Raw genomic sequence first — 20,354 nt, 5'->3', positions numbered from 1 at the left:
GCTGTGTTTCCAAAATTAAATCACAAGAGGTGCATGTCAGCCTTGGCTCCAGCCCCCGTGAAGTGGGGTACAGCCCTTCAGTGTGCATCAGGTTTCCTGGGCTGTCCCCAGCGAGCCTGCCCTAGAGCCCTCCCCCGAGGGGAGATGGCTAGGGGGACAGGGCGCCACTTCGAGTGTTGGGGAGCACGCAACAGGCCACCCAATCTTCCCGGAAGGTAGGTTTTGGGCCGCGGGCTCTCTGTTGCCTTGCTCTGCAATTACTCAGGCCAGCTGCCAGAGCCTGTCCCTGCAGGTCCGTCACTGACGGAAGCAGCCTCGAGCCCTTCTCATGCAGCGGGCTCTTCCTTCCCGCGGTCATGCTAACCCGGTGTCACAGGTGGTGGTGGAAGGAAGGCCCTGCACACAGAGGAGAGGTGGGAGGTGGGAGAGGAACACACGAGCACACCTGAAGTACGATGAGGGACGCTACATCAGGTCATCAGGTCGGCACCTCTCAGAAACCGCATTAGAAACATTGTAGCCAGAACTTCCTGCACGCAGCCTTGGGCAGACGGTGAGGCGGTGGTGGAGGAGGCGGGTTGGTGGGTTACAAAGACGACCTCCTAGCCGCCCGGATCCAACCCCTTCTCGTTAATTAATTAGGAGGTCCTTTCAAAGCGCTTACTATTCCGGGGGAAATGTTTGCTATTCAAGGAAGATCTTCCCTGGAAGCCACCTACAAGAACCTCATTCCTATCTATTGCCTAGTCTTGACCTGCTTCAGGTCTTTAATTCTCACGAAGATGGACTTTAGGAAGTCCTGTCCCGCCCTCGCTCAGAATGGAGTGTTGACCGGGAGGGAACACCTGCGGGAGCTTTATCCCGGGAGGAGGGGCGAAGGAAACCCGTGGGAGAGGTATGCACTAGCGGAGTGTGTAAAGGTGCTGTACTGTTTGATTGACCGACAGCTGGATAATTGATGTGAGGAAGGGAAAATGTTTGTTTGGGGGATGAGAAAAGGTGTCTTTTCTTCGGCTCACAGCCTCATGTTGCGCTCCCTCCCTCCCGACGTGGCCTCTGCCGGAGCCAACAGGTTTAACAAGCTTTCTCCCGTGTGTGGTCCGGGCCTTTCACCCCGGAATACGACTTTAATAAAACAGATCGCTCAGTTTGAAATAACCACGGTTGTTAGTGAACTTTCCTGGTTACGTTTTAAGTAAACAATTTTGTTCATGTTTTAGGCAGTTCTGGAAACCAAGGAAGTCGAGCCCTTTCCTGGGCACACGTGTACCTCCAGGGGGCACCCTGGCATCAGCGTGTGGGGCCCGACCCCTCTGCAGGCCGGGGCTAACCAGTGGGCTGCGGTCCCAGCCCAGGCTGGGTTTTCTCAGCTGCGAAGTAGAACCACCACCTACCTTCCTGGGCACGACCAAGTTGCCGGGAGACGTGTGTGCAGGGGCCAGCCTAGTCCCGCAGGTCTGACGGCCGCTGCTGTTTCTCCCCCACCCCGCCATGTGCCCGAAGGGGCTGTCGCAGGTTACCTTTAAACCGAAGTCGTGGGGAGCACAAGATGTGGCCTGGTAGTTCTCAAATTCGAGCGTGTATCAAAACCACTTGTTCGAACCCAGAAAACATTGTAGAATTAGGTAGCGGGGATGGTGGCACAACTCTGTGAATATACTAAAAATGCCTGCATCGTACACTGAGTGAATTTTATAGTACGTGAGTTACAGCTTAGTAAACCGTGCTGGCCCCGCCCGGTGCTGCCTCAGCGGGTCTGGGGCCGGGCCCAGTTTGACCAAGTCCCTCAGGGCGGCTGCTGTGCCCGGGACCCACATGTGGGGGCCTGTTCCAGCCCAGCGCTCAGCTGAGCACCTAAAGCAGTAAGCACCTCCATGAGGTGGTGTCAGTTCAGGAAGAACACCTGGATGGGCAAGTTAAGTCTTCGCGTATTTCCTTTATCAGGGCGCATCTCTTATAAATCAGCGACATGCCTAACAGCTCAGGCAACTTTAAAAAAATATGAACCTGGCTCCAGACACTGTCTTTGTTAATGCCTTACCGGTGATTTTCTAAATCACCGAACATTTTAAAGTCACATAAACTCAAAATATGTTTTTTCTTGATCACTTCGATCCTCTTACTTTCAAAATGCCTTCAGAGGGCTCCGGGTTTCGACTGAGAAGGACGCGGACACAGGTCCCAAGTCCACATGCCCGCTGTAAGCAACAGCATGCCGAACCTCCTTCCTTTGGGAAACCCACCCCAGTGCCCATGCGCTTGGGAGGCCTGCTGTGAGGACAAAACCGGTAATACACATAAAATGCCCGCCACGATTAGCAGCCGGTGGAGGCTCTCTTACTCCCATTCTAACTCGTCCACACGTGAATCCCACAAACTCCCAATGGCTGGTAGTTTGGAAGTGGGCTGCACCAGCAGGCGCATCCGCCTGAGATGAGGGCCCCTCCTGCCCTGCTGCGGCAGCTGGGTGGGTGTGACCGCCAGGGGCAACGCAGTGCGGAAGAACGTGACAGAGTCAAAGGCTGGGCTTTTGTTTCCTGGTCGTTTATTCACATTTCATGGACTGTTACACTTCCTCAATGGGCTCATTCAAAAACTAATACAAACTGAAATTACATTGTCTGACAGTTCAAGTATTTAAAAAACAATTTCCTATTTAAAATAGAAAGCAAACAATTTCTCCATGTGATTGCTGGGAAGTGTTCCATTTCCGTTACAATTGTGTCCGCAAAGGGAGAGTCCTCAGTTCTTCCAGAGAGATTGTCCTTCCCGAGGGCCGGGGCTCACGGACTGGAAGGCCAGCTCCGCCGGCTCCTCCCTTCACCTGCCCGCTGCCACGGGACAACCAGTTTCTACTCGAAAGTCTCCCTTTCGAAATGAGAACGGATACTGGCTTTTGGGAGGGAGCCGCTTAATTTCCAAAGCCTTCGAGTGCACGGCGCTTGCATTTGGACTGTTCCGGAATGACTGACAAGTGCCCCAGGACAAATGACTCCCGAACTTTCAGACAAAACCACACAGGCCTTCTCCGTGAGCCGCTGGCGGAACTAACGGGAAGGCGGGACATCGGGTAGGGATTTTTGGCATGCAGCGTCATGAAAAGTGACTTGGAAAGTGAAGTGGTAAAACAATCATTGTTAAAGAAAACCAGACCCTGGACGGTCAGGCTTGCCCTTCCACAGAAAACGCAACGTAAACATCTTCAAAATCTCGGCGCACATTTTCAGCCAGCAACTCGACTAACGAGGACGGCACACAGCCTACGCTTCGCGCACTGGGAATGCTCGGAAGGGTGAGACGGACACGCGCCACTTTGAGAAAAGGCCACTGGGATGCTCAGCGCTCGTCATGGTGCCACATGCCCAATTCGGAACAGAAGGGAGACAGACACACGTCACTTCAGGCCCCGTATGTGACCCACTTTATAGGTCTTTCAACCAAAGGTGAGAATTTCAGCCCAAGTTAAATCCTTTCAAAGACTTAATACTTGGTTGCAAATCATCTTTGTTGCAAATCATCAGTATACTGGGGAAGAAAACGTAAACCCGCCCTCCGGGGCAAAGGGCCCTCCTCCGGTACCACCCGAGGACGTGGGGTTGGCAGTGAACCCCGCGCAACCGGAGGCCCTTGCACGCTAGTGCACACTTCAAGTGGGTACCAACCAATTCCTAAGCGCAAGCATTTTAGGAAAACATCACATTTTGAGTTGTGGTATACACATCACATTTTTCCCTGTATTTCACTGTAACAGTGAGTCTTAGCAGCGAGAGTTTGCTGGGAATGTTAGGAAGGAAAGCCACACACATCCACTACCTTAAAAAGGTGGAAACTACACGTACAGGGGTGTCCAGGCCCCTCCAGTTGCACGCCTGCCCTCAGGCAAAGGCTCACAGGCCGAGGTTAGCGCGGCAGGGGCCGTGAGCCACCTGTCTGCCGAGGTCTCCTGTTCCCGCTGGGACGGGCACGTGGGGCTGACCCGAACACATCTGAGTCCGTGCCCCAGGTTTCCTCATCCTGCCAACAGCTGGGTAACGTGGGTAAACCCAGGTGCACGGGGCAGGGCAAGGTCACCGTGCCAGCGTCGACCCCGTGTTTATTATAAATCACCTGCAACTGAGTACGTGAGTGATCTCCGTCCTCCAGAGCACATGCTCCCGGCCTCGCCGCACCCCACAGCAGCGCAGGCACACCTCGCCCTGCGTGGGTCCGCCGAGGTCACGCACTCTGGGCCCAGCGCTCACACTAGTTAAAAAAGCATCAGGCAAGAATCTCGTGGTAAACATTGGATCATAAGTTTCCCTGCCCCCTTTACATGTAAAAATTGTAGTTTTTTAAAGCAACTACACTATCTACAATTATTTGGACTCCTCTTTTCTGAGTCAGGAGATGTGTGCTGAAGACCAGAACGTACCCGTGCGAGCCCTCGGGCACCGACCCTGAGCCTCGTCAAACAAGATCCCCCGCTGCCGGCACCGAAGGGTTCGTGAAAACAGACCTCCCAACACTGAAATCACAGCCACTCGTGTGCCCGCTCCTCCAAGAATGCTAGTACCAGGGGCCTAATGTTGGCGCGGTGTACTCGGGCCCACCCCGGCCCCTCCCAGGGGACGTCCCAAATGATGGGAATCTCAGGTCAGATGCTGAACAGCCCGGCGTGGGCGCAAAAGGCAGCGTTCAGCACCCCACTCTCCTGCACAGCCACACCGCGTGCCTTCTGGTGGAGTCACTCGGCTCGTGTCAAGCAAAGCGTCTGGGACTTAAGTAGTAAGCAGTTTTGAGATCCATAGGGGTGACCCTGGTACAAATAACTAAACATATTCACTTCCTTTTGTATATGCTTTACCTTTGACTTAACTTGGTTTCACAAGACTTACTGCCCATGGTTTACAGACCATAAGCTACCAAATTTGTGCTTTTAAACCTCATTCCTGGCCATCCCCCTCTGCCCTGTCACCAGGGGGGTACACAAGTAACAGCACCTCATGAATACAACTACAAAACCAAAGAACAAGCCACTTGTTTCCTTTTGAAATGAAGCCGCAGGTCCCGAGTCACGGGCAGCAGCCCCTGGGGTGGGAGCCCACAGCTGCTGCCCAGCCCCACGCAGAAGGGGAGGTTCAGGCCCCACAATGCAGACGCAGCCTGAAAGGAACACGTGGAGGCAGCGAGGCCGGCGGTCCCAGCGCAGCGGTGCGGCTCACGTGGGAAGAGCTCTGCCTTTGCAGACCCGCCAAGCCCGCCGGAGGGACGGCGGCTCCTCGGGGTGCTCCGCGTCAGAAGCCTCGCCCGCACCTCAGGTCTGAAAAGCCTTTGGAAATCCAATCGATACCCTGATTCAGTCCGTTAAGAATTCACTTGTGGTTGGTTTAATAAATGAACATTAAAAATCTTTCCCGAAACTTCTCTCAAATATATTTTACACATCAGATAGCTCTCAAGAAGGCAGAGCACAGTTTCTTGACACTAAACATTAAAGGTTTATTGGCCATGTTGTTCTCCTCACAAAAGTTCTAAGTTATCTAAAAGTTCCGAGAACGGCAACGAAGGGCGAGAAACTAGCTAAGCTGAAGGGCGGTGCGGGAGCCGTGCCCGCAGCCCTGCAGCCCCTGGTCCCGGGTGGCTCAGGCGCCCTTTTTCTCCACTAAGATCCTATGCAGCTCGTCGGCGTCCTCGCTGGTTTTGACCCGGATCAGCATGGTCGCCGGGCTGGTGGCATTCTTCTCGTCCACAGGGGGGTTGGGGACACAGACGATCAGCACGTTGTTCTTGCCCGTCCGGGTGCACGGCATGCTGGGAGGGATCAGGACGTTCAGCAGTATGTTACCTGCGAAAAACCACCGGAGTCACACAGACGGCAGTGCCACGGGAACAGCCATCAGGTGCTAAACACAGCACCGCGGCAACTCACTTCCTGGGTCAAAAATGGAAGCCACAGGGAGGTCACGAAAGCGGGCACGGTCCAACACGGTGTCCTGAGAGGCCCAGGAGGCCACTGGCAGGACTGGGACTCGACCCGGCTGCGGAGGAGCTGCCTCCACCAGCCACAGCAGCGCCTGAAACCTGTACACTCCTGCCCCGAAGGATGAGCACGCTGGCATAACCCGGAGTCGCCACGGAGAGGCGAACAAAGGAGAGTGGTCATCAGATCTTGTGTCCCGGGGGCCGCCGTGGCTCGCTGGGTCGGAGCGGTGCCACTGTGACGGGGCCGCACACCAGTCAAGCTCACAGGAAGGACAGAGCCTCCGGAAGTCTCATTCTGAGCCCAGCCTGGCGTGGCCCGCCACTTGCTCTGAGACCTGCCTGGCCCTGCCAGAAACTCCCCCTCCTTCGGTGGACTGCTTCAAGGGCAAAGCTGGGGCGTGGGCTGCGGGATGCACTAATGACTATCTGCTACATGAAAAGGATTCCTTTAAATGACGAATTCCCCTCGTGTGTTTACTAAACTGTCCAATTTCTCTGCAGCCTCTTAGCGGCGTTTCTAACACAAAGGAACAGGAAGAGCAGGCCGGCCCTTCGCGGCTACCGCGGCTGGCAGTCCACGTGCCCACACGCCATCACTGCAGCACTCGTCAGCCCGGAAACGCACGGGATGCGTGTGCCCGAGCGGCCCCTCTTCCCAAACCGCATCAGTGCACCTGAAATCTCGAAGGCTGGACTCAGCAAGGGGGAAGGGCTGGGGCGTTCGGTAGGTCACGTGACCAGGACGGCTTTGTGCCGCCCGCAGGAAAAGGTACCCACCTAAGTTGGTGTCTGCCCGCACTAGAAGCTGTGTCTTCTGATTCGCTGTAGGTTTTAAATGCAGGGTGCCTACACCTTTCTCTTTAAATTCACTGTCTTTCTTGTAAAATAGTTTACACCTGCAGAGAAAAACAATGGGTACAGTCAGACACACGACGGCAAACCAAGTCAGTTTTCTAACACGCACTAACGCACCTGCGAGGGAAGCCCCCACGGACTGGGAGCAGGGGAGGCTCCCAGACCGGCCCGGCGCACACTGGGGTGACAGCAGCTGGTGCGTCGTCGAGGAGCCCTCCCCTGTTCCATCAAAGTTTTAGATGGTGGGCCCCATGGAACTTTTTTTTTAGAGAACAGTTTTTATTCACTTTCCAAGAAAGGAGAGGGGCATGGTGTCCCATGGAACGTTTTTTAATAACACTTTTCAAAACTACCTTTTCTCAAGCCCATCAAAATCACAGCCAAACGACCCGCCCCCTGGTCTGGTCCTCTAAGGACAAGAACCAACACAGGAGAAACACTCTGCCCCCAGCCCTCTCCCTCTCCCTACTTCTCATTTTTGAATTCTCTTCAGGGCTCCTGCGATTTTTGGTCTCCCTAATTAATGAAGACCCAATCAAATGTCTCCCAGCCGCCATGTCTCACGGCTCTTTAGGTTATTAACAAACAAATCAACACCAGTGCTCCTCAGGCTTACCCTGACTAGGGAAAACATACCCAGTCCGGGCCCCTCCTCTGTCATCTGTGTAATTACATGTAAAAACAGGCAACAGAATGGCTGACTTCCTGTGAAAGTTCTCAGTAGTGACCACTTAAAAATCTCATGGGATGTGGTGATTTGTGTTACGAGAACTACTGACTCATTAGTCTCAAATTTTCCAGTTAGAAAAATACATCTAGGGAACAGCAGGGGAGGACAGTGTTCGCACACCCTTAATGGGAAGGGGGAAGTGTGCAGAGCTGCGAGGGAACCCACGAGGGCCAACCAGGTCCCCAGGTACGCCAGAGACACCTCCAGACGAGAGCAGACGAGAGAGCAGAAGTGGAACTTCAGTGACAGGGACTTTCCTCGTGGGGGACCATGGGGAGGAAGAGGAGGAAGGAGAAAGCAAAGGGCGAGGAGAGGCAGATGAGCTGGGGGCGGGAGGGTAGAGAAGAGGCCATCTAAAGCCCCTTCAATGCACAGAAGAGCTGCGCCAGCAGGAGAGTGAGCTCTGCCCAGCAGGGCATTTCTAGACGCTGTGTGTTTTTAAAGGAACAGGCCGAGAAGTCTTCCTCGCTGCTGCCGTGCAGAGAGCAGGCCCTGCCAGCCCCAGGACGGGGTGCTCAGGCAAGTCCTTGGGAGGGTCACCCCTACATGCTCCAGCCTGAAGCCCGTCCGTGCCCGGGCACGCGGTCCCCGAGCAGACCCCTCTGAGCAGTGCTTACTTTTTGGAGTAAAAAGCATCTTCTTCTTTGACTTCTGTAACCACTACTTTGGGCGGCTCATCATTTTCTTCTTCATCTCCACCTTTTATAAAAATAACACTAACTCAGTAAGATTCCAACCAAGAGCTTGAAAATGTGATAAAGGAAGTTTGTTAGGTACCCCCCGTTTCAACCTAAAAATGTCATGTAAGCTGATACCAAATGTTCTGGGGTGGGGGGGAGGTGGTGGGCAGCACGCACCCACTGGATTTTAATTACTTTGTGAAAAATGAGAACAATTTTTAATGGGAACATACTTTTCTAAAACAAATGTTAATCTGTAGAAAGCCTTGGAATGACAAAAGGTCCCTGCTTATAATTCAGTGTATATGCAAACTGTTACAGAAAATAAAAGTCACCCTGTAAGACAGTGAAGGACTCTGCCTCTCCGACCCCATCTCATCCCAGCCAGCTCCGCTCCCGCGGCCTCGGGCTCAGAGCTCCTGCTCAGCTTTGCTACAGACTTGCTGACCCTTAGAGGAACTCTGCTTGCTTGAGGCTGGAGTTTTACAAAAACAGCCCCTTGCCATAAAGTGCCCCTCCCTGGAGGCAGGGAGGGATGCACTGTGTATCGGAGAGCTGCAGGAGCCTCCTGACCAGACTGGCATCAACTAGGGTCAACAGACTAATCAACACAATCTCCCTCCAACCCCTGTGGGCGCCCAGATACCTGGGGTCCATCACCTCCGGCCCCTCCCACTTCCCCTTCCCACCACCTAAGAGAGGCCTGAACTCTGTACTTTCTGAAGACAGATTTGAGGACTGGGCCCCCTATCGTCTCTGTTGGCACCTTCGAGACTAATAAACCTTTCCTTACTCCCACCTGTGACAGCCGGGCCAGTAACAAGCACTCACGCGTATCCCTATCACCACTGGAAAACTGCAGTCTCTGACAGGCTCAATTACCTTCACGCCCCAATGTCCCTGTGGCCATGCCTGCACCGCACCAAGGGACAGTCACATCAATCAGATGGGGAGCAGAAACGGTGTTTCACAGGGTTTCACAGGGCAAACTGTCCGAGAAATCACCCCCAAGCCGAGGGTAAGCGACTGAAGAGCCGCAGCGCCCCACTGAGCCGCAACAGCGCTTCCTGCTCCTTCCCACACAGCCCCCAAGCACAGGGGGGCTCTAAGACCCCGCATTAGATGCAAACACCCACCCTCTTAAAGAGAAAGGCAGCCCCATTAACCATAAGTTAAAAAGCGACCCTTGGAGAAATAGCTCTGGCGCTGAGACGAGCAGCAAGACCTGAGTCTGGGGAAGGCGCTCCGGAGAGCCACATTCTCAGAGTGGGGCCCCAGCTCGTTCTCCGGGGTTTCAATAAGCTCCCCAAGTCCTTCTGATGCATCCATTGAGACAAGCACAAGATAAGCACTAAGTCTTCACGGAGGGCCTTCCTGCCGAGGTGAAGACTCAACTCAAATGCCACGTCCCTCGACAAACACCAGCATCGTGCCCCTGTGACCGGCCTAGGCCTGGGCCACTCTCCATTCACCCGGCCCAGGCAGAGGGGAAATAAAAGCGGAGACCATCACTCTACCTCTCGCCTGGGACGGCCCCTGCGGGAGGGAGCACAGTTGGGGAGGCAGGGCGAGACATGACAGTAACGTAAGTTTAGCTCCAGAGAGGAAGGTAATATTCAGTGACCAGGGGGCAACTGTGGTTTTCCTTCTCAGGGATCAGCAGGCCACCTGAGAGAGGCACTCCAGACGCCCGGATCCTGCGCCGGGTCAGTGGCTCCTGGCCAAGGGGGGAAGGGCTGAAGACAGAGCCCTACTTTCTCAGAGAGCTCAGAGCCGAGGCGGGGAGTGGAGGGGCGGGACTAAGATCCGGCCTCCCCGCCTCGCTGGGGACACTGACACTGAACACAGCAGACTTCTGGAAAGGAGGTGGCAACCCAGGTGTGTCTTGGGAAGACAGTTAATGTCTTCCCCCTGGCTATGAAAAGTCTATCTTTTAAATTTAAAGTCACTGCTTTGTTATGGGACTTTATAACCAAATCTCCTAAATACAAATAATTCAGTGGAATAAAACACAATTTTTCAAAATATGTTAATCCACTGAATTCTTTTTTATATGCAAAGCCATGTGTTCAGTACTTTTCAGAGTCACTGTGCCAGGTATTTCATGTTCTTAGTTTTTTTATATTCATAATAACCCTACAAAATAGGCCTCACTCCATCTTGCAAATTTGGAGGCAGAGACTCAAAGAGGCTCCCCAAGCCCCGGCCGGTAGCAGTCAGTCAGTCAGAGCGTCCTCCCCATGCACCAAGGTCACGGGTTTGCTATCCGGTCACGGCACAGACAAGAAGCAGCCAACGAATGCCTGAGTAAGTGGAGTAACATTGATGTCTCTCTCTCAAATCAATAAATAAAAATTTAAAAATAACACAAGATGAAGAGGCTCATCAACTTGGCCCAGCTCAAAAGTGACAGCGTGGCACTGACCACCCCCACCCCCCACCCCCGGCACAGGGCTCGCACAGACCCACGGGGACTCAGGGCCAGCCTGACGCTTACCTTTGCAGTCTGCACTGCCGCCGTCTGCTGGCTTCTCCACCGTCTGAATGGAAAACGGCGAAGAAACTGGTTTACTCTGGGCAGTATCTTTGCCAAATAAACTGGAGTTTCCAGAAGGAAGGGAAAACCCAGCCAGGGGGCCAGAGTTTAACAGGCGAAAAACAGAACCATCAACCTTCTTGCCGAAATTAAACGAGGCACTTGTTGCTCCGGGAGACGGGTCCACTTTGTGTTCAGGCACAGCCTCTGTCTTCTTTTCGGGGGGGCCCTCCTCCCTTCTGTCACCAGGGAACAGAAACGGGGACTCTTGCTGTAACTTGGTTGAACCAAACAGTGCTGGAGACTGGGCGTCAAGTGACATTTTGCTGGGCTCCCTTACAGGGTCACTGCTGGCACTGTCGCCGAGCTGCTGCTCAATGCCCGCCAGGTACTTCTCGTAGTCTTTAAAGACGGGCGTCAAGTCGCAAAGCGGGTTGGCGTTCACGTGCTGCGCTATCCAGTCCCGCACGCAGCAGTTCAAGGCCGCCAGCTGCCGGTGGTAGGCGCTGCCGCGGGGGGCGGGGCTCAGGGCGAGGCCAGCAGAGGCCGGCTGCTGACTGTCACCGTTGGTTTTGGGATCTGAAATCTTAGCATCAGCCGAGGAGGCGGGGCCATTTGCAGCACCAGATCCTACGGGAAATTCAAGTTTTAAGATTTATACAGTAGTTGACTTGACTAAATCATCTAGATTTTTATGTCATTCTGCCTATTTTCTGCTTTCATTGCCTCCCAGTTTGGTGAGAGTTCAAGAATGTATGCACATCCAATAACCAGGATCTGGTTATCCCCCAAATCAAAACAAACGTTATGCAAGAACCGTATCTCTTATATGCTTGTGTTAGTAATTTTAAAATAATCTTTTCCTTCAAAACGGTGCCCATTTCACTCAGAACTGTCAAATATCGTTAGTACGAAACTCCGCCCCCAAGGCTGTAGGACAGAACACATACCAACGCAGTTAAAACCCTAACAGAAAGTGCTCATTTCACTCACTCTAACCATTCTGTCCCATTAACACGAGACCGTGCATACGTTTCAAACAACTAGCTCAGTACAACCCCAGCAATCGTCTCCAAGAGCCTGGGATTCTCGCCCGTGACCCCATTCTCTGTTGGTAATTCCCAAAGCTCTGGAAAATGTCTCTAAAAACAAGGCCAGGCCACTAATACCTCCTGGGCAAAACGCACCCCGACAGGAGGAGCCCTAAGTTTCAGGCGGGTACGAGCGAGGCCAAGTCTCTGGTGCACACGACACTGAACCCCTCACAGGCCCTGCCCTGAGCCTCCTCCCCCGCACTGACCCTCAGGCCAGGTCTGAGGGCCATTCCCATTGCCCAGGTGAAGACCCAGAGGTTAAGGAACTCGATCGAGGTCTCAGAGCTGGCAAGCCGCAGAGCTGAGAACTGAACCTAGGTCTACTCTGGCTCAAAAGCTCGTGCCCTACCCAAACCCATGAACAGCCAACATGTCCCTAACTTCCTTCCCTTTCCTTATTGGCTTTTGCTCATACAGTCCCAGGACCTATGCTAAGTACAAGAAAACATCTCTGTAAAGTTAGTTTTCATGGATCACCTTCACACAGCTGTCAACGGGGGGAGGGGAGCTGACTTACCGAAGGCCACCTTGCTCTCGGGGGTGGCTCGGGCACTGGAGAAGGGAGAGGCGCCGGTCACACTGTTCCCATTGGACAGTCCTTCCAAAGGCTTCGATCCAGCACAAGCACCAAACCCAGAAAACCCTCCTCCTCCAGAGGGTGCAACCAAACCCTTGAAGCCTTTAAAGGCCCCCCCACTGTCAGACTGAAATACAAAGAAAGGGCATATATTAGATAACGTCCCGTAACCGAGAAGCAGCGTGTGCGGCCGTGGCTGAATAGCACCGGAATCCTCACGCAAGCAGCGCGGAGAAACCCGCTGGCTAAGCCGGACGCGCACAGGAGAGCGAGTGCGTTCTCGCAACCACAGCTCTGCTGACCGTGTCCGGAGAGAGCCCCGACGGTCCGAATTCCAGGGCAGGAAGATACCAAAGGTAAGCAAACGAATGCAGTGGTGGACGGATCCCCCACTCAGCTTGAGAACTAAAAACACATTCTCAGCACAACCAAGCCCCAAACTAAGTATCTTTCCTGTATCGCTCACAGACAATTTGCCTAACGAAGCTACGCAAAGGTCAAATTAGGTAAACTGAAAGTATTTTACCCACTTAACCTGTAGTTTCCTAACAAATTCCGTAGCTTCCCACCTGCTTTCAGTCTACAGAAACCAGGAAGGTAGATTTCCCTCTCTGATCTGGATTTTCTGCAGCCGAGAAACCCAGAGGCAGCCCCTCTCTCTGACATGCCCGCTGCTTCCTTCCCGCAGTCGCCAGCTTCCCCGTCTCTGAGTCAGGATGTTTCGGGAATGCTTGGCGTTTCTTAGGCAATTCTAACGCTGCTACTCTCTGTCCCTGAGAACTTTCGGAGAAAGGCTCCTCAGTTTACTGTGCGTTGCTGAAATCATGACAATTCCTATAAAACCCTTTCTTCATTCAAGGTAGTGATTAAGACACGGGGGTGATCTCAGACCAGGGATGCAAGTGAGGCTGTAGGAAATACTCCCAAAACTCTATCACAGAAAGCATGCTTCAGAACACCGAAGAGAGCGCATAAACCTAAGTTCCCACACATACGACGATAATCGTGGCCTCACAAAGACATCCCTTCCACTGGAAACTCTTCCTTTTCCAAGCGGGCCAGTCAGCTTCACATCACTGTGCGGTTCTCAAAAACTGCGAGTGTTTCAGCCGCATCTATGGGACTTCAGACAGCTGCAGACCACTGATAAACTTACGGCAACCAAATCAGGCAAAGAATGCCAAATCTTAACTCATATGACTTTTAATACATGTAATAAATACAGCCTAGGTTCTGATGCTTTAAATTTGAATTTTGACGATTCAAGGTCCAAAATACACCAAACTGTTACTTTGTAACAACAATCCACAAAGAAACTGGAAAGGCGGCTCATCGGAGCCTCTTAGTTTGCATGACATTTAAAAGCCACATGGTGTTTACAGCTGTTTTGGAAATTACTGATAGTAAACTGGCTCTAGAATCATGAAAAAAATTCAAGAGCCGCTTGATTAAAAAAAAAAAAAAAAAAAAGGAGTGAGACATTCAGCACAACCAGAGTTAAAAAGCTGAACGAGAAGCTGTCCATTTGGGCTCCGCAGACACGGAAACACCCTGTGCCTGGTCTGCCTCCGCCCACCCATGCATCCCAGTGCCCAGCGGGTCTGCCGGGCGAACGGATCCACTCCCGGGCAAAAGCTACGCTTCAGCATCTAAGTGGACGACACAACACTGAACTTCTCAAATACACAAGTTCTAATGGAAACCTGATGCTAAAAGTTGTAGCTAAAATTATCTGTGGATTTCAAATATCCACATAAGTTCCATTTATTTTAACAGCCGAGGACTCCCCTCGCCCCTGCCCTTTGGCCAAGTGTGGACTGAGGTCGACAGGGGCCAACAGCTCGGCCACCCCTCTTCAAGACCGTCTTCCCTTGGGGGCTCCATCCTTATCATGAGCTCCACTCAGGCCTCTGCTCAGCGCCCCACGGCTTCCCCCTCCTGTGTGGCCGAGCTCCTCCTGCCTCTAGGAGCCCGCAGGGCTGCTCGCACCTCTCAGCCCAGCCCGTCCTGAGCAGCCGACCAGACAGCTGCATCCCAACAGGCCCTCAGAGTACATTTCCAAACCGAGACCAGCCATTTCCTCCCTAATAAGTTGTCCCTTCCCCCTTTGAACCTCCCTTGACTTTAACACCCACATCCAACGAACCACCAGTCTTAAGAATGAGGTTAGACAAGAAAAGAAGAAAAGAACTTGGAACTTTTTTGTTAAATAAACAATCTCAACAGAGCCACAGCAGCAGGTGCGGCTGTGTAGGCGCATCCCCCTGCCACACAGCAGACGTCCAGGCCTCTGGGACAGCACTCGCGGCTACTGCACCGGGGGGCCAAGGACAGCGGCAACGCTGTGAGCTGTGGGCTGACTGCTGAATCCCGGCCACGCGACTTCAAGTCACAAGTCCCACAGGACTCCAGGAACTTCTTCTCCTGTCCCTTCTCATTCCTATCCTTCTGTGCGGCCATCCTCACTTGTCCCTCGCATGGCCCCTCGCCTCTATAACTTGCCCGCATCTCTGTCTTCTCCCGCAGCTGGGTGAGCTCCTGGGAAGGCACGGCTCTCCTGTTCACCCTGTTTTCCTAGGACCGCACCAAGGACTCTCACACGTGGGGCCAGCGCCTCGATCAACGTCTATTGATCTGACTGCCCCCCAGGTGGAAAGCTGTGGAAAATACTCACTTCACATCCCACATTCCTCCGCTTTGCTTTCTTTATGGCTCTGTTCTTCAAGACTTCCTCACTGGCCACCGAGAACGTCCCCACCTGCGGGAGCACACAAATTCAACAGCAGGAAGAGAAGGCCAAGAAGGAGAGAAGACACTGAACGAAAAAGCTGGGCTAGGCGAGCGTCCCGAACATCTGCCGGTTTTAAAGCACCGTGAGCCATCGTAACAGGACTTAGAGAGAGGGCACACCAAAATGAAGCTCGTGTCTGTTATCCGTCTATTCCAGTGCTAGCGAGGTGAATCGGAAGGTTCCAGAACCTGCAGACCCAAGACCTGAGCCACAGAGAAGACTGTGTGCGTGGACGTCGGGCGAGGCCAGGCCCGCCAAAGCTTTGGTGCTGGCTGCTCGGCACGGTCTTCAAACCCTTCCCGCACACTCAAAGGTACTCGTAAAAGGCAAGCTGCTGTGACACCCAGGTGCTCCAATCTAGTGCCACCCCACTCCCACTTTCAAAAATATAATCTGCGTGTATGAAACACACACTATTTGAAAAAGAGCTCTGCCCACCTGCCCATTGTCCAAGAGACCACTGAGGCACCGGGACCCTAAGTGGCCGCTGGAAGCGTCCCGGAGGCCGCTCCAAGTGCTCGTCCACAAGGAGGAACGTGCTTCAGCTCCGCCCCCCTCCCCCCACCTCCCCGCCCCTTATCCTGCACGATCGGCCTGAAACATTCTCTGTGACAAGTTCTATCGTTGTTTCAGAAAATGTTTAACTGAGAGACCTCTGCGCCCCCAGACGGGAGCACTCAGTCACATGTGCCCAAATTAAATGTAATGTCCGTCCACACTCATTCGTGTGACTCTATCCGAACGGGAGTCCCTTCCATTCCTGAGATACTCAATGTCAGAGCAAACCTTTACACGGTGGTCTGAGGCTCACCAGACCCGGGATGGAGCTGTGTGTGAGACCCGGAAAAAACTTAGTTACCAAAGTCTTGGTTAAGAGGCATCACGTCAGTTAAACACGTTAAAAGCCCTGTTAAAATATTAGCATATCTGTGATTTTGACTTCCCTAACCATATTACTATATTTGTAAAGGAAAAAATATTAGTTACTAGGAAATAGACTCAGAAAGAAGACAGCAGTCTAAGAATAAGCTCGAAAACACTTTTGCAGGTTCTTTAATTTAATTTTAATTTGTTTACTTGACACTATCTTGTCAATTGAAAGGCTAACTTGGTTACAGATCGCCCGGGAGCACCAGACTGCTGTGCTCCGCTCTTTGAAAGAGGAAAAGCCCTCAGGGAAGCCGTTCTTACTTTGGTGGCAAGGGAACTAGGCCACTCTAAACTCTATTCCTATTAGCGCCAATGTTGGTAGGGGGCGGGGCGTCTCTGATGCCCGAGAACATGAAATAAAGCTGGTCGGGAGGAGGTCAGAGTCGCCAGGCGACCTGACTCTTCAGGAACCTGAAGGGTGGCCGGTGGTACACCACTTCTCAGGTTCACCACGGGTCACTGACCAGCCCCCGGCCCTGACAAAACCATGGGCCTGGAGGGCTGCAAGAGCAGGCAATTCAGGAGCAAGGAGCTTCTCAAAGGAGCAGAATGTGCAGGGACTCGGGGCTGGGGGCGAGGCACCTCGATGCAATTCACCACTGTCCACACTGCGCACAGGTCCGAGGAAACCTTACAGTTTCCCGTGCAGGGTGGCCTTAGAAAGGCCTTCCACATCCCCACAGTCTTCCTGAGGAACCGAAGTTTCAATTTAGAAACAGTGGGAAACCACTCCTAGGGAAACTACTTTTTACCTCTTCTGCTTCGTCTTCCTGATCCCAGTTCCTATCTGTCAATTCCTTCTCGGCAATTCTTTTGGCCATTTTTGCGACCCTAAAAGTAAAAAGGTTAGAAGTAAAAAGTTTGGTTTTCTAGACCAAGAGCTCAGTCTTACAGAGAATTTTTAAAATTCACTCTAGCATGAAATGAGATAAAAACCATTCCCGATACCACAGGGAACTGCCGAGACCTTCACAAAGGTGCTGCCAGGCTCCTGGGCGTCAGATCCATCCAGGGCTGCGCGAGCAGCTGGGGCAGGCCTGCGCAGGCGCACTGGCGCGCGCTCTGAACAGCTCTATCCAGCCCTCTCTGGGGAATTAACACGCCACCTCAATGGATTTTTAAAAAACCTGACACCTTAAGTACTGTGTATATATATAATCAAGAAGTGTTCAACTAACTTATTCTATGCAATTATAGTCTTGCCACAGACAAAGCCCTTTTAATATTTGCAATTATCTTCAAGGTGATCCAGTGAAGAAGCCCATGCTCAGGCAGGACTTTTAATGAGGCGCTGGTCCTACCTTCAGCACTCGGGTCCCCTTCCCTAGGCTACACACAGACCGTTGATGTGACTGTATTTCCCAAGACTGCACATTTAATTACCCCAGACTGCATACTGCTACAATAGGACATCACTTAAAAGCTCAAAATGTAATTAATATAAGTGGGCTAACATTCTGAGAATTTACAACCGTTTCAAAAATAAGCCATGAGCTCAACCCCCGCACCGCCAGTGCACCACAGGGCAGGCAGGGCAGGCGGAGGGGACTGGCAGCACTGTCTCTGCAGGGGACACGCGCCTGGCCAAAGAGGGCGCTGGTACCGGCCCCAGCGGTTCCCGCGTTTCCTTTGCTATGGAAAACACAATCAACAGAGCGCGCCGCCGCGAGTGCCGGATGCACCAGCTCGACGGGCCAAAACCCTCTACTTCCCCTGCCCCCCCACCGTGCCCAGGAATGTAGCCATTAGTTTGGGGCTCCGGAAGCCCGCCCACACCCTTCCCCATGGTCTTTCTCCCCTCACTGCGCCCTCAGCACCACAGGGCCCGAGTAAGTTCTGGCACTTCATGGTCATTAAGACACTGACTACGTATCTTGGTGTCTATAAAATAAAATTCAAGTGATGACATCCCGAAGTCCTACAAAATCCGACCCCTGTCATCACAAAGGGGGTCTCCAGCTTTGAAATAACATCCTAATAAACTTTGAATCCTTTTTTAAAGTCTCCTTGCAGATATCTGGCCAAGTTTTGCTACTAATTTTTGAAATCTGAACAAAAACAAGCAACGGACTTTTGCACGTAATTCGTTACTGAACTTGAACTATCTGGAGCCTGGGTCTCTGCACGCATTCCTTTGGCCATTCCGCTGTTCGGGAACTAACACTTCCACCAGAGGGCAGAAAAGGGTAGAAGATGAAACAGCCACTGTTGCTATTAACTATTAATTGTTAGCAACATCGTCAAATGGAAAAAGGAGGTGCAGCTGAAAGGGCGAACACTGTAATAAGGTACAATTTTAACCTCTAACTCCTGCCCGCAGTGGAAGAGACAACATCACAGCCCGAGCGTCGTCTCCCACCGCTCACCCAATCGCACCTCCCCAGAGGGCGGGGTCTGCGGGCTGGACCTGCCCAGCGCCGACAGGCGCCCCAGCTGCGGGGGAAGCGGTGGGCTGGGGCACCGCACGGTCGAAAAATACCACGGTGAGATGCTTGCATTCAGTTTTCCATTTTCCTGCAGGAGTCCTGGGGCAAGTTATTTAATGTGTGTGCCTCAGTTTCTTCATCTTTAGAACAGGGAGGTATGAAAATTAAATGAGGAAGGAAACTAAGGAAACTTAGTTTAGAATAGTGCCTGGAACAGAGGAGGGGCTTAATAAACATTAAAGCAGCAAGTTTTGCTAGAAGCAAAGGATATAAAACACTATTTTCCCTCCAAACCTTAAAAGTTCTACTATGGAAGAAGAGAATTTACTTGAATTAGGAGCCAAGCTTAAATCCCCTTTATTTCAAAGCATGCCACTCCAGACAGTAACATTTCCTTATATGCAAGACGAGGAAAAAACATTCCTGTGAAGGACTTAAAACAAGGCCTGGCACCCCGGGAGTCTCATGAGCTATTCTTCTAGGGAATTTAAAAAGCCTTTGGGCTTGTGGCTAAGATGATTTCTAGGAAGCACTGCGGTGGGAAATTGAAACTTGGTAACTGGAGGGAAGGGATGCGGTCTCAGTCGACCGGTCCTGCCCAGCCCGAGGGGCTGACCTCGAGTCCACACCCTATACCCTAAGAAGAAAACAGACTTCATCGTTCTTCAAAGTGCAGTGCCCGAGGAAAAAGAACAAGGGTTGGACCCCGAGACCGAACGCCAGGGGGGAAACGAAACTGCTTCTTTCTTAAAGGAACAGAGTAATGGGATGATCAGTGGCCCGGCGTCGCAGTAAGAAAGTGAAGCCAGGCCAAAGGGGGCGAGAAGAGACCGGTGGAACGGGCCACGGGGAAAGAAGTACCGAGAGGAACCGCTCGGAAGTACAGCAGAAGGCCTTGCTAGGGCAGCCCTGGCCCGCTCCGGCCTCGGGCCTCCGCCGGGGCCCAGCACCCGGGCGGGCCTTGGCCAGATCGGACACTGCAGCCCCAACCGGACGACCCCGAGGCCGACCTCACAAACAACCCCCGACAGTGTGGTTGCTGTCATCCCGCCCCACCCTCCCGAGCTTCCCCCACGCCCCGCGCCCCGCGCCCCATCCTCAAGCCTGAGCCCTTCGTTCAGGCTCCTCCTTCCCAGGGTCCGGGCCCACTCCAGGCCCGGTCCCGTACGCCAATCAGGCTCCAGCTCCCCAGGGTCTCGTCCAGGACAGGGTCCCGTACACCGATCCGGCTCCTGCTCTCCAGGAGCCCCAGTCCAGGCCGGGTCCGTACGCCGATCCGGCTCTGTTCCCCAGGCCCCGGCGGCCGTACCCGCACCCGGGCTCCGGAGCTTGTCCTCTTCCCCTCCTACTCGGCCGGTCCACCTCTCACCTCCTTGGTGGCTGCCGCGGCACTCGCTGGGCTGTTGGTGCGGCGAAGCTCGAGTGCGCGGTGGTGCTCGGGTGTGCAGAGGCTGTTCGTCGTCGGGGGAGAGCACCTGGCCGCACCGAGATTCTCAAAGGACGTGGTGATCAGCAAGCCCCGAGTCTCAAACACCATATCCCCTGAAGGCCTCGTCTGTCTCTCGTGCTCGGCAGGGACGGGGGACAGCCGCCCGCTCAGCCGGAAACTGCTGGGGGAACAGCGCAGAACCCGGCCCAGGCCGCCATTTTGTAACTCAAATCTACCCCTCAAAACCAGTACTGAAAAAAGGGGAGGAAAGAAACGCCCGCGTCCAGCTACCACGCAAGCGCGCCGGAGCCGTGGTCAGCAGCCCCTCCTTCAGCGGGGGCAGTG

The 20,354-nt window shown here is 53.1% G+C and overlaps 1 protein-coding gene across 2 annotated transcripts; it reads right to left on the bottom strand.

Moving 5' to 3' along the window:
- Positions 1-2,523: 2,523 nt before the first annotated feature.
- On the bottom strand, positions 2,524-20,310 carry NUP50 (nucleoporin 50). Of its 2 annotated transcripts, none has more exons than XM_024579208.3 (8): positions 19,890-20,310; positions 16,907-16,985; positions 15,108-15,191; positions 12,374-12,560; positions 10,724-11,392; positions 8,164-8,245; positions 6,739-6,857; positions 2,524-5,824 (listed from the first exon to the last, which is right to left on the bottom strand). In XM_024579208.3, exons 2-8 carry the CDS (start codon positions 16,973-16,975, stop codon positions 5,622-5,624), a joined length of 1,413 nt encoding a protein of 470 aa, XP_024434976.2. In that variant the 5' UTR covers positions 16,976-16,985; positions 19,890-20,310; the 3' UTR covers positions 2,524-5,621. The 2 variants fall into 2 exon arrangements, with proteins under 2 accessions (XP_024434976.2, XP_024434975.2); XM_024579207.3 differs by having other exon boundaries at positions 19,950-20,308.
- Positions 20,311-20,354: the final 44 nt, after the last annotated feature.

The sequence above is a fragment of the Desmodus rotundus genome, chromosome 3 (genome assembly GCF_022682495.2).
Source record: "Desmodus rotundus isolate HL8 chromosome 3, HLdesRot8A.1, whole genome shotgun sequence".
Taxonomy (NCBI): Eukaryota; Metazoa; Chordata; class Mammalia; order Chiroptera; family Phyllostomidae; genus Desmodus; species Desmodus rotundus.
The sequence above is the reverse complement of the archived record's forward strand: the minus strand, read 5'-3'. Positions and strand labels throughout refer to the sequence as shown.